We start from the raw sequence: 14,213 nt of genomic DNA on the forward strand, positions 1-14,213 counted from the left end.
TGGGAAACTTTACAAAAATGGTCCCATTTTGTTCTGTTTCTCTAAACGGGATGATGATGTTTTCTTGAACTAGGCTTTTATTACCAATTGATATATCTCTTTAAGAAGATTGTGATTTAAGAGTAGTATTGGAAAGATTTTTATCCCTTCACTATTAGGATTTTAAATTTCAAAGAGTTTGATTTTATTAATGGGAGCTGAACTAATCAATTGGGCGTATAGTATTAAGAACTCATTTCTACTCTTATAATCTTTTATTGCTTTTAAAGATCTTACCTAGCCTGCTGATCCATTGAACTTTGAAACCTTCAAACTTTTGCTCCTTTGCTACCTGGATCTCATTTACAAAAGGCCTAAGTCTCCAGTTCCCTTCAGTCCTATCCTGTTGGGTATCTTCATGCACCAATACAGAGTCAATTTTCAACAACAAATTTCTTCAGATTCAGAATGGAGCTAATTAAACTCCTTCCTTAAAAGCCACGGCTTCAGCTTCAAAGCTGGAGCTTACCAGAACCTTCCTCATTTCTTACTAACACCCCCAATCCCTGCCTCTTTTGTGTTATGACAAAAAGCACCATTGTCCATCGCAGTTTACCTTGTTCCAGCCTTGATCAGGATTTTCCCTAGCATTAGAGTTTCTCTGCCTATGACCAAGGGTGGAGCTAGCTAATTTTTATTAGGAAACCAAAAGCTAAGAAGAATAAAAATTAAAAATTTTTAAAATTAATATATTGAACTTAATCATTAATAATCAAAAAATTTATAATAGATAATAATTTTATATAACATGTAAATAAAAAAATAAAAAAAACTTATAATAGTGTTCTAAGAAAATTTTATTGGATAATAATAATATCTTTTTAAATATAAATAATTAAATTATTTGTAAAAAACTTATCACACATTTTGTTTTGTAATTTTACCTTTCTCAATATAAATGACTAAAAAATTAATATAATCAACATCCAATATTCTTATTTTATTATATTTAAGTTTATAATACTAAATATTAAACTATAATTCATAAAATATAAATAGTTAAATACGATATACATAATTAATAATTTTTTCTAATACTCAGGATAATTTTCTTTCAACTAAATATAAAACGTAAAGCACATTAAAAACATATACTCAAAATAATTTTTCTTATATAATTAGGATTAATAAAAATAATATATTAGTAAAATTTTAAACAATAACCAATAATGTAATACTAGAATTTATATTTGAGAATTACATATATAATAAATTTTTAATTTTTAAAAATTAAAATCATTAAAAATAAATTTCACATAATAGAAAATAAAAAAACATGATAAATAAGAGATATAACCTATATAATAAAAAAAAGAATATGATTAATGATTCGTAGAAATTTAAAAGAAAAAATCTATACAAATTTAAAATATATGAGTAAATAGAATAGAATTGAAAAACATAAATAAATATAAATAATAATAATAATAATATAAATAAATTAAATATAAATTTTAACTTTTTATAATTTCACAATATAAAGATAGAAAAAAAAAAGAAATATGGATGACGAAATTTAAAAAATTAAAAAAAATTTAAAAATTTGAATAAAATTTGTAAAATCATTTTATTATTATTTTAAGTATATTAATTATTTAATGAAAAATTATTTTAAAAAATTATTAAAAATATATAATATATAAAAAATTTCAAAAATTTGAAGAGACCCATTATAAAGGGACGCTATGCCCCTGCCTATGACCTTGACTCTTCACCTTGTTATCCTTTTCGAGTAAATGCATTAGTTCTGAAATGGCACCATTTATCTCCCTTAATTACAACTGTAACAATACTCCGCATTACATTCTGCGTATCTCTCTTCCCAAAAAAACCAACAAGCATAAGCAACAGAAATAAGTAAACCTTTTTTATGCTCTGGCTCTACGTTGCACCCATCAACAACTTTCCCAAACCACTCATCGAAGGAAGTGATCTGATCTCTATTCACTTTATGACCAATATCCAAACCAAACCATACTGCCATATACAGACCAATGACAGAGCAACAAGTTAAACATGTTCAATGGCCTCTTCCGCCTTTTTGCATATAGGGCAAAGGGGTTTTTCTTTGTCCCTTCTTTTTCACAAGTTCAAACTGTAGAGAGTTAAGAGGAGGAGACAGAGAGAAGCTTTATATGTAACTATTTAATTTCTCATTTGAATGTATCTATACAAGTACATCATTGCGCTCTATATAGGCTGTTTTACAAGAGAAAAAGTGTAAGGAAACTCTCCAACGGTTATATACTTATAAGGAAAGGCGATATATGTTCTGGACAAAATCTCACTGACTTCTGTGCAGAGATTTTTTGTACATACTGAAATTTGTTTGATTGTTATTGTCTTCACTTGCTGACTTGATTCATTTAACTGCTTCTGTCACATTGATTCTGTATGCTGCTTCCTTATTGATGGCTGATGATCATTGGTCATTGTCTTGTTTGTACAGGTCTGTTGCGTAACATTGCTGTTGCTACTGAAGTTTATCTGCTGCTGCTGCTGTCTATCCTTCTGCTGAGGTTTTTGTTCAAGCATCTATTTTTCAATCTTCTGTTGCTGTGTTCCTCCAGTCCTTCTCAAACTAGAAATGGGTTAATTGTTATGCATATGGCTGATGTTGTCACGAAGTAGTGTAGCTGGTTGAGGCATGTATAGGCCAACATCTTTAAGAATGTAGAATGTCTAAGTAAGTTTAGCAAATATCATACCAGACATCCCAGTTTAATCTCTTGGTTGAGTCACAAAGCACACTTGTTTGTTATGATATTATACTAACTAGTAATTATCTTAGTTATTTAAACAATTTCATTCAAGATCTTGGTAATATCCATTGCTTCCTTAGCATAGAAGTACATCCTTTTCCTCAAGGTCTTTTACTTTTTTCTTTTTTTTTTGAAAAGTAATAAAATTTCATTATCTGACCTAACTCAAAACTGTACGTCTTACAAAAGAAGTTCCTGACTAACAAAAACCAGGAAAAATTTGCTTTTGCTCTTTTTACCAAAACACAAATGAGTGATTGCAACCCAATCTCTACACCTTTACCTACAAAAATAACACTCGACATCCTTTGAAGATTCATCACTATTAAAGTCTAGTTAGTGGTTTGCAATGCTTAAGACGTACAAGACCTGACATCATATTTAATGTTAATTATGTTTCTCAATTCATCACTTTTAAGCATGGAAGCGTCTAGAGGTGTTCCAAGCATGGAAGCTCCTAAGGGTGTTCCAAGTGCGGAAGTGCCCAAAAGTGTTCAAAGTGCAGAAACACCCAAAGGTGTTTTAAGTGTACAAGCACTTAAAGGTGTTCCAATTCCAAACATGGAAGCACCAAAAGTGTTCTAAAAGCGGAAGCGCCCAAAGATGTTCCAAGCGTGGAAATGCCCAAGGGTGTTTCAAATATAAAAGCACCTTAGAGTGTTCCAAAAGCGAAAACGCCACATGATGTTCTAAGCGGGAAAGCACTTAAGGGTGTCTCAAGCGTTGAAGTGCCTAAGGGTGTTTCGAGCGTGGAAACGCTTAGGGTGTTTTGAGCGCAGAAGTGCCCAAGGGCAATCCCAGCGTAAAAGCACCCAAGAGAGTTCCAAACACGGAAACACTCAAGAACAAGTATGGAACAATTGTTTGTATAAGGAAGTGAAAGAAACTCATATTAAATGGTAGGGTTCATGAGTTACCTTCACATTTGGAAAGTTCTAAAGAGCTTGGCTTAATGGCTCAGATATGGAGATAGTTAAAAGGACTTCCTTTTAACATTTCTTTGAAATACATGTGTTTACCTTTTTTTTTCTTTCTTAAAAGTATAAGTGGCGTGCTATTAAGTGTCACTATTCCATTACCTAAAACTTATTCCAACTATTCAACTACATTACCATTTTCTTAATATCTCATAAACTGCTCTTTAATTGCTTTTCCATGACAAGCATGTTCTCTCATAATTGAATGTGTTCTCCTAATTACTCTTAACAAAGTACTCTTGATTAGTATAAATATGAAAACCTTTGAAGTTGGGAAACAATAAAAAATCATTAGAAACCCAGTGAAGATTATCCTAAAAGCTTTCTCAAGACTCCTTCAACATTTTTTCTTTTTAGCCTTTCCTATTTTCTGTAATCTGTCACTTCTTCCACTTTTCTTATCCCTCACCACCTACCACCAAAGCACTTACGCTTCAAGGACTACTTCAGTCTTGCAACACATCCTCTTTCTTTAACAAAAGAACCCTCTACATTTAGGCGACTCTATTAAGGATGAGTGATTTCAGTAAGTGAAAAAGTTACTGTAAAATTTTTTGTCAAAAAGATGTGGAAAGTTCTCTTGACAATCAAGAAACGATCATTCCCCCTATGTCTAAGAGCTCATGAAAATGCTCCTAACTTCCCAAAAAAAGATGCAAGTGCTGGAGGAAAATAATAAGCAAATGATGGAAACCATCACCTAGTTTGCATTCTCAACTGCTACAACTTCTCAACCTTAACAAATGCTAACCCATAATGGAGAAAATGTCGCTAATGTGGTCAACAACAACGAAAATGGAGGAAATGGAGAGAGCACGAATGACCCATTCCTTAATACCACCAATCCCTCTGTTATAGGCAATCCTGTTATGGTAACTTCTTCCATTAATGCTTAGAGTTTTGTCACAAAGAAGGAGTTTGAGAAGCTATTTGATCAGAAAAATAAGAGTCTCAACTTCTCAAAGTTTGACTTGAAACTACCCTATCCTATCAAGGTAGCCGCTAAGCCATATCCCTAAATATTACATTAGCCTAAAATTCAAACAATTCAACGGTAATACTGGTGATGCCCAAAAACATGTCATTAAGTTTGTAAAAACCTTGAGAGTCATTGGCTTGGACAATGATTTAAAACTACAGAAGTCTTTTATTGAGAAAGCTTACACTTGGTACGTTAATCTTACTCCCGGCTCGGTTGACTCTTGGAACCAGATGTGTAGGATGTTTGGAGAAAAGTTATTTTCTACCCAAAAAAAGGTAGCCCTTATTGACATGAGGAGAAAACATCAGAAGGCAATTTTATAGAGTACATAGAATGTTTTAGAGAAAGAATGCTGGACATACAAGATTCCCATGATGAGAAAAAGCTAGTCAAAGTTTGCATCCAAGGTATGTTTGATGAATATAAAGTACGTTTGGAAAATTTACCTTTTCTTACTTTGGTCACTTTAGTCGTAGCTGCACAACGGACCAACAATATGATTCTTAGGCAATAAGAATTAAGTCATTCTAAGAGGAAAAATACTCCAACAGTAAATATGATTCGAGAAGGAGGTAGAGAAAAAAGAAACATCGACTTCCTCTACGTCCTAAAAGAGACAATCTAAGAAAAAGACAAGAAGATGAGATTTATTCTCCACCATCATTCTCAATCTCACTAGACAAGGTGAGAATGTTTCTCCATGAATGGATAAAGGATGGACAAGTGAACTTACTTTATGTTTCACAACCACCAACAACAAAAAAAAAGGTCCAATTCAAGGTATTGTGACTATCACCGTACAATTGATCATTTACTTGCTAAATGTAGAAATCCATGCAAAATATTTTATAAGAGAGTGCAAGCAAGAGAAATAATGGTTGGCAACAATAAGATCTAGAATAACCTACTTCTCACTCATCCATGATATGTCTATGATTTTTACTACTGATTATTTCATGCATTCAAAATTTGATATTTGCAAAAAAGTAAATTCATTTTCAGTTGCAAACTTTATCACTTTTATTTTGGTTGCATTATTATTGTTTCACTTGGTCGTAAAAGTTAAAATCTTTCACCATATAATTTATATTTCAACCATAAGCTTTAACACTCATAATCTATCTATAATAATATTATGCTATTAGTCATAAGCTTTATGACTCATTTCTTGGCCTTAGTTTGCTTTTCACAAATTGGCCGCAAGCTTTATCTCTCATTTATTGGTCACAGTTTTCTATTCACAAATTGATCGCTGACTTTATCACTCACTTCTTAACCATAATTTGCTATTAACAATTAGGCCATAGCTTTAAACGCTTATATAAAATGTCATTTGCCTGCCTATTAAGTTGAGGATTATTTTCCCTAATATGAGGTTGAAAACCCTTTTTAACCGCATACAACATTACTTGTGAAACATTCATATGTTTGTAAAGAATGTAGTACGGAGCAGATTAGGTCAATAAAACCACGACAAAAGAAAATTGAATGTTTACTTTGGAAAGTAAGTTTACGAAATTAGAAAAAGAAAAACAAAAAAAAACTAGTTAAGTATGAAGCTTACGGATCAGGAAAAGCTATCATTCTCAAATGTGAAAAGGTTGTCTAATCTTTTTCGCAACTCCATTTTTCGATCTCTCATTGAAGCCATTTATACTCTTCAAAAGCTCCAAGTTTTGCACCTAGACTAAAATGCCATGAAAGTCTTCCAAATGAGTGTCAAAAGCATTGAGTCTACAACTTATCATTGGAAAAGACAAAACATGGAAATAAGAAACATTGCAAGTTGTATTTTGAACACATCTAAAAGAAGCATTGCGAGTTGTATTGGAACACCTCCCGGAGAAGAATAAGTATTGTGAGTATTCAAAACACCTCTAAAAAAGAAGTATTACTATATGCATCATTTTATTTATACATAAAACTCTTTATAAGAATTTTTATGTAAGGGGCAAAATGCAGATGCCCAATTTTGGCTAACTATTTTGAAGTTTTGTGTGATAGACAAATTACATTAAGGGTGTTCTAAATGCAGAAGCGCCCAGGGGTGTTCCAAGTGAAGAAGCGTTCAAGAGTATTCTAAGCGCAGAAACACTCAGAGTCATTACAAGTGCAAAAGCACCAAGGGTGTTCTAAGCACTAAAGCCCCAAAAAGTGTTCTAAACGTAAAAGCACTTAGAGGTGTTGTAAACATAGAAACGCTCAAGGGTGTTCCTAACGTCAAAGAGCCCCAGGGTGTTCCAAGCGGAGAGCGCTCAAGGGTGTTTCAAATGTAGAAGCACTCAAGGTGTTCCAAGCATGGAAGCGTACATGGAAACGTCCATGGGTGTTCCGAATGTGGAAGCACCTAGGGGTATTTCGAGTATGGAAATGCCTAAAGGCGTCCTTAACGTGAAAGCACCTAAAAGTATTCTAAGCGTGAAAACACTCAAGAATAAGCATGGAATAATTGTTTGTACGTGAAAGTAAAAGTAACTCAGAATAAGTGGCAAGGTTCATGAGTTATCTTCATATTTGAAATGTTTTAGAGAGTTTGGCTTAATTGCTCAAATATAGAAATTATTAAGAGCACTGCCTCTTAACTTTTCTTTGAGGTACATATGCTTTACCCATTTTTCTTTCTTTCTTAAGAATATACGTGGTACAATATCAAGTGTCACTATTCCATTACTCAAAACTTACGCCTATTACTCAACTACATCATCATTTTCTTAATATCCTATAAACCATTCTTTAATTGCTTTTTCATGACAAGCATGTTCTCCTATGATTGAATGTGTTCTCCGAACTACTCCTAACAAGGTGCTCTTAATTGGTATAAGTATGAGAGCCTTGGAGGTTGGGAAACAATCAAAAATCATTAAAAACCTAACAAAGATTATCTTAAAAACTCTCTCAAAAACCTTCCAACATTCTTTCTATTTAGTTTTTCCTATTTGTCGTAATCCGTCACTTCTTTCACCTTTTCTTATTTCTCATCACTCGCTATCAAAGCACTTATACTTCAAAAACTAGTTTAGTTTTCCTCTTCGTCACCTCTAGCGTATTTCAATTCACTCATTGCAGCATGTTCTCTCTTTTTATCAAAAGAACCCTCTAAAAAAAACCCTCTACACAATAAAATGTGATGTGAAAGTTGAAGGTTGTGTAATATAGGGCCGAGCCATTTAAGTCCAAAAGATTATTAAGTCCATGATTCAAGTAATTATATGCATCTTTTATATGAATTTGCAAACTGAGTCCTCTATAATGTGAGAGGAAGAAGGGTTGCTTTGCCAACAGCTTTTTTCATCTAAGTCCTGACTAATCGTTAGATTACACTTACGCAGAACCTCCATATTTAAATCCCTTATCCGTGGCTCCTTGATTGATGAATTGCACCAATTTACCGCAAGAGTGTGGCGCACCTTAGAACGTTTGTTGTTAACTGGTTTCGAAAAGCATGTGGTAAAGCCACACCTCAAAAGTCTATCGCGACAGTGGAAGTCCACACATCCAACGACATTTAAGTGAGGACACCAGATCCAATGGATCGCATTAATTTGAGCGCACTCTAATAAAGCCTTTTGAAGTCTACCACCTTTTAACATGGGGCAAGCAAAATTTCCAGCATTGATTCTGAGACAGTGAAGCAGTCTTTGTTTCTCAGTTGACATATTATTACCTGACAAGAAAACGAGTAAACTCACAACTCAAAAAGGAAGAAAAGACCATTGCGAAAGAGAAAGGCCAAAGAATATCACGTGAAATCCACAGACAACAACTGAGAATGAGACCAACTAAACAATTGCCACGCTGTCCCTTCTCGTAGCCAATCTCAACTGTTTCTTTTTTCTTAAAAAAAAATTGGAATACCGAAAATAGGCATGGTTTCTCCAATAGACATCGCCCGTAGTGTCCAAAAATATTTATTTCTACAACAATAAAAATATTAAACTTTTTTTTTTTTGCTAAAAATACTATTGCTTATCACAAAGAAATGGATATTCAAGATATTAAAAAAGAAAAAGAAAGAAATATGCGAAATGAGTCGACCCAGTGAGCCAGAAGCGACGGCGAGTCTAAGATGGGGCGCAGCCATGACGTGAAAAACCGAGCCGCGACTTGTCCCTATCGAACTCAAACAAAAACCCTTGTTGCATCAGATTCCCTATCACCGAAAACCCTATTCCGTTGCCAAACGGTTGGATCGCCAAGCACTTGATCTCTTCCTCCGTCTCGATGAAATAATTCCTCGGCGGCGGCTCTAACACCGACCACCGGCCAGTTCGAAACTCAGCCTTGGTAGCTTCTGCCTTGACTCCCCTGTCACATTGAAACACAAGTCGAAACCCGGAGTTAACTTTGCTGGACTCGGCAGCCTTACTCTTCGTTTAATCGCTGTTAAAATCTTAACATAGGCTGGCTCAGGTAAAAAAGTTAAAGTGGTTCCAGAGTCCATGATAGTGCCGCCATTGCCAAGGTCGTCGAGGGACCAAACAGAAGGATCAATCCGTAATTTGACGTTGTTAACTTTCACACTCTTGATCCCTATGTAGTAAAATGTGGGAGATAAAGGGTTGATAACTAATGGGGTGTAGCTCATTTTTGGGTTTCTTGAAATGGCGTTTTGTTCGTCTCCGTTGTCGCACCTTCGCCGATGATGAGATAGCTCGTTGGAGTGGCGACAAGGTGTAATCCATGAGGCAATAGGAGAATTGTTGCCGAAACGGCGGCCAAGCTGAGAGGCAAAGGAAATAGGGCACGACTAAGGGAAAAGCACGAAGCCGGAGAGGAGACGGGGCAGCAAAACAGGGCGCGGAACGGGGAGAGAAGAAGGGAGAAAGGAAGGGGCACGGGAGCAGGCGAAAGGGCGGAGCGACGAGGAAATCGGGAGGAGAGAGACGCAGGCGGGACGAGCGGCAAAAAGACAACGAGAAGGACGAAAAGGAGGAAAAGAGAACAGAGGGGGAAGAGAAAGAGGACCGAAGTGAAGACACACGGGACGAGCGGAGGAGGTGAAGGAGCGGGAAAGCAGGGCAAGAAGGGGGGCGAGCGGCGGAAGGAGAAACAGGAACAGCAGAGCGAGCAGAGAGGCAGGAACCAACGGGACGAGGGGGGAAGGAGAGAAAAAAACGACAAGAGAAAAGAAGACCGCACGGAAGACGCAAAAGGGAGGAGGGTAGAGGGGAAGAGAGGAGGACAGTAGAGCAAGGCGGACGCGAGCGGCAACGAGGCAGGAAACGCAAGGTAAAGTCACGCAGAGAAGAGGCAAAGGCAACGGGACTGGAAAACAAAGCGGAAGCGAGAACAAGAAACGGGCGGCGACGACGAAAATAACGCAAGCGCAGGCGAAAACGAAGGGAGGAGGCGGGTGACCTGACGGCGAGAAGTCGGCGAGAAAAGGCGAACGGACACGCGCGCGTGGCGCCGGGGAGAATTTGTTGCCGAAACGGCGGCCAAGCTGAGAGGCAAAGGAAATAGGGCCACGACCTAAGCCCATTACCCCATGAGCACCATTGAAGCTGACACCGGAGACGCTTGGACCCGAGATCTGAAACCCGCACCCGAAAGAGAGTTTCTCAAGCTTGGCCTCGCTCCCGGAGCTAGTGTTCAATGTAGTTGTGTCTTTGGAGAAGAAACCTCTGGTTGTGGAGCCATCGGAGTACAGATATTGGTAACGGCAAGGACTGTGGAGTCGGGTTCTGTTGCAAGGGTTCGGGTCGGGATGGGGGACGAGGCGACATGTTCTGTCGAAGCAGTGGTGGGGGGCGAAGGAAGAGGACTGGCGAGCTAAGAACGTGGAGCCTGGAGAGTGGAAGAAGGAGCAGTTGTGACGGCATGCGGAACACGTGACCCAGAGCAGGTCACTGCCAGTGTCAGCGACGAGGAGAAGAGGTTGAGGAGGGGAGCCTAGGCGGAGCTCCACGAAGTACTGGCCGGACCCTGATGGAGCTCCGGATACAACGGGTGACTTAATGCTACCCTTTGGGTTTTTGTGGTGCTGGTGGCGATGGCGGTGGAGATAAGAGATGCGGTGAATGTCGAAGAGAATGGTTTGGGTCGGGGATGGAAATGGGGTTTTGTGGAGTAGTGGGAGCTTCAGGTACTCTTTTGCGGCGGTCGCGGTGGCTACTGGGGTATTGCTGAGATCTGAGGGGAGAAGCAGAAGGAAAATGATTAAAGAGATGGGAGAGCGTGCCACCATTTTCAGAGGCATCTGAGAGAAAATAGAGAAGTTGTTTGGCATTCAGGTTGAGTATAGCTACTGGGTTTCAAAAGTTAGCTTTGAATGCCAAAACAGCAACAGCTATTCAAATTAAACGCAACCATTCTTTTTCACAGTGATTTCAGCTGCCTGTCTCTGCCTGTTCCTCGCGGTTTCAATTCGAAAAAGACAAAGGTACCGGGAATGTATTTTCTTAAATGATAAAAGTTACCCCTTTTTTAAGTTATTATGTGATATTTCTTTTGAATTTATTGAAAAATTGTTTTTCTGGTTAATTTGTAATGAATATTTATAAGCACGCGTCGATCGAATTAAAATACAAATAGAGAAAAAAAGCCAAAAGTGAAGGATAAGGTATTGGTATCATTGAATGAAATGAAATCCTCTTATATAATTCAAACGAAATTAGGTGAGGGCAGATTGTGCACGTGAGATGTTGGCTCAAAAGCCTTTCAGAAAACCACTCGTGGGAACTTCTCGGAAGTTGATTATTTGTCCATTAGGTTAATTAATTAATCGTTTTAACTCTCTTCCATCTTCTCTGTACTATTGCAGAGCTTTGCTATTTTGGTGGTGACAAAATTGTCAGTTTGTTTGCTCTGATTTTTCTTAATGGCATAATTATGAGTTACGGCCAACTTTACGACCCTTGTCTTTGTGTTGGTTTTGGGAGATTTGTTAATGCATTGCATGTGCATCTTGCATGGTTTGGCGGAATTGAAGCTGCTGCTGTCTGTTTTTGTTAATACTAAAAATTACAAAATTAAAACTAGAGACTTCAAACAAGGTTTATCGGATTCTAATCCAATGATGTCTGCGGCCACTCTGCTGTCCAATGAGCATCCGCCACGTATGCTGTCCAGCTGGCCTTGTTGGCATACTGCTAGGTCGTTTGACTTGTTCGACCCTACTGTCTCAGACATCGAGCCGTTGTTACTTTTGAGTCACAAAAAATTGCTTCCCGTGAAGGGAATTGCAATTCCCATGCTCTCATATTTGGCAGGAATGCTTCTGGGATGGAGTATGCGTACAATATCAACAACTTCCAGGTCCAGAGCAGAATAATGATGTGGAAATAATAAAGATGGTGACTCTATCCGGGCCCTGGAGGGCATCGCTCTTATGCTGGAAAACCGCAGAGAAATCACAACCGTCCTAGTAGCTGTCCAGCTTGAGAAAGTGATGGAAGCACAGCAACTAAGTAATAAGATTCAACAATTGAAGGCTCAGAAAAGAAAAAACATGAGAGAGCTAGTGCTTTCAATTCTGGAAAGCCATTTTTTCTACTTGTCAATGCAACCATTGACAAGTATATATACATATATTTATGTTGGTCTTAGTCTTGGGTTTAGATTGGTAAGCAATCACTTGATTCCTCGTACTTGTTATCACTTTTGTTCAGTCCAATTTGAAACATTTTATCTATAATAACAAAGTAGACAGAGATCAGAGGATTCTAATTAATATTTTTAATTGGAGTCCGTATGAATTTATTGTCATTTTTATTTTTTTTAACATTATTTTGAGTGTTTTAGTGATTTGGACCATTTTGGACCCCATTACATTTCCATTTTCAGCCTCCCTACCTTAGTCTTGACTATATTGGACGGCTTTTTGAATTGGGCTTTGAGATCTAATTGATTTCTTTTCTTTACATTGGATTCAGTCCCACATTTTTTCTTGGGCCCATGAAGCCCAATGAAAACTTATTTTTGTTTTATCTTATTTTTTATGTGTTTATAAATTTCTTTTTCCATAGTATATTAAATTTTAAATATATAAATATTAAACTTATATAAAATCATTATCACTTAGTTTTTTTCTTCTCATTAAACTTGATATTATTTTTACTGAGATTATTTCATAATTCATTTATAAAAAGAAACGAAAAGATTTAGTTGCCTTTATTAATATATGTAAGCCCATTAAACGCTTTAATGACAAAATAATTTTTCAATAAATCATCTCATTTAGCAGTGTGATTTTGAGTACTTGGCATTTATGAAAAGGGAAAATTTAAGTGAAAATGATTTTAATCATGATATTATAAAAATAACTTTATAAAATAGTAAAATTTTTTTACGAAAGTGCAATTCAAACTTAATTTTGGAAAATAAGATAAATTAATATACTTATTATAGGATCAAATAATCAAAAAAATATTTATACTTATTTCTTAATACCATAAATCTTTTACACTTAAACATTTAGCTTATTAATAAGTATATATTTTATCTAGTCAAAATTTTATATTTTTTAAATATATTTTTTGTTTAATTTAGTTCCTAAATATCTCAATTTTGTTCAATTTAATCCTTCTACTATACATTTTTATTCAATTTAATCCTTATAATATAGCTCAGATTTTTTTTGAAGATTTTTTTACTCGATTTACTACATTAGTATTACCACATCATTATATCAATGTCATGCCAGCATTGTCATATCAACATGTTAGTGACCCGTGACATTGAATGTCATCATGTTGGTGCCATGTGGCACAGTCACATCAATATGTCAAAGTAACGTGACATTGTCACATTAGCAAAACCTCCACGTTAACAGTGACATCATCACCTTTAATCGCAAAATTGAATAGCATAAAGAGAAGGATTAGATTGTTCTAATTTTCAAACTAGATAAACTATATTGGCCAAATTTTAAGTATAGGACTAAAATGACGAAAACATATTAGTATAAGGACTATTTAGATACTTTAACCAAACATTTACCACCACCTACATGAGAAATCATCCTCTCCCCACACAAACCTAAGCCTTTTGCAAGTCCTAAAAGCTAAAATTCTACTTAGACTACCATCCTTCTCATGAAGTCAACCCTAATCCTTTCTATCAATTAACCGAAATTGATGAAAATTTTACAAAAGAAAAAAACCTAAAAAATTTTACAAGTAAAAGTCAAAAAATTCAGTGCTAAAACACAATTACCACCACCACCTTAGCCATCACCACCACCATAAAATCCAACAACTAAACACTAAAACCTACCATTATCTAACTTTAAACTCATCACTAAGACATAAAAATCAATCCAAAAAAAATATATAACATACATATTCACAATCACAATTACACAATAAGCCAACAACAATCACAACCAAGTAAAAACAAAAAACAAAAAACAAAACAAATGGGGGTATGAAATTAAGTTTGGAAATTTTTTACAGGCCTTAGGAAGAGAAAAGTGAGAAAAAAGAGAAAGGAACCACCATCGATGATGTTGTT

At 36.0% G+C, this 14,213-nt stretch overlaps 1 protein-coding gene across 1 annotated transcript; it reads right to left on the reverse strand.

Annotated features, from left to right (window-relative positions):
* Nucleotides 1-8,630: 8,630 nt before the first annotated feature.
* Nucleotides 8,631-11,293, reverse strand: LOC110425749 (Eukaryotic aspartyl protease family protein). The gene is given in 5 exon segments (XM_021440740.2): nucleotides 8,631-9,015; nucleotides 9,018-9,381; nucleotides 9,384-9,421; nucleotides 9,424-9,459; nucleotides 10,182-11,293. Coding segments are annotated over 5 exon segments (1,440 nt in total). The 5' UTR covers nucleotides 10,990-11,293; the 3' UTR covers nucleotides 8,631-8,821.
* Nucleotides 11,294-14,213: the final 2,920 nt, after the last annotated feature.

The sequence above is a fragment of the Theobroma umbraticum genome, unplaced genomic scaffold (genome assembly GCF_002168275.2).
Source record: "Theobroma umbraticum cultivar Fairchild unplaced genomic scaffold, ASM216827v3 scaffold_12.1, whole genome shotgun sequence".
Classification (NCBI taxonomy): domain Eukaryota; kingdom Viridiplantae; phylum Streptophyta; class Magnoliopsida; order Malvales; family Malvaceae; genus Theobroma; species Theobroma umbraticum.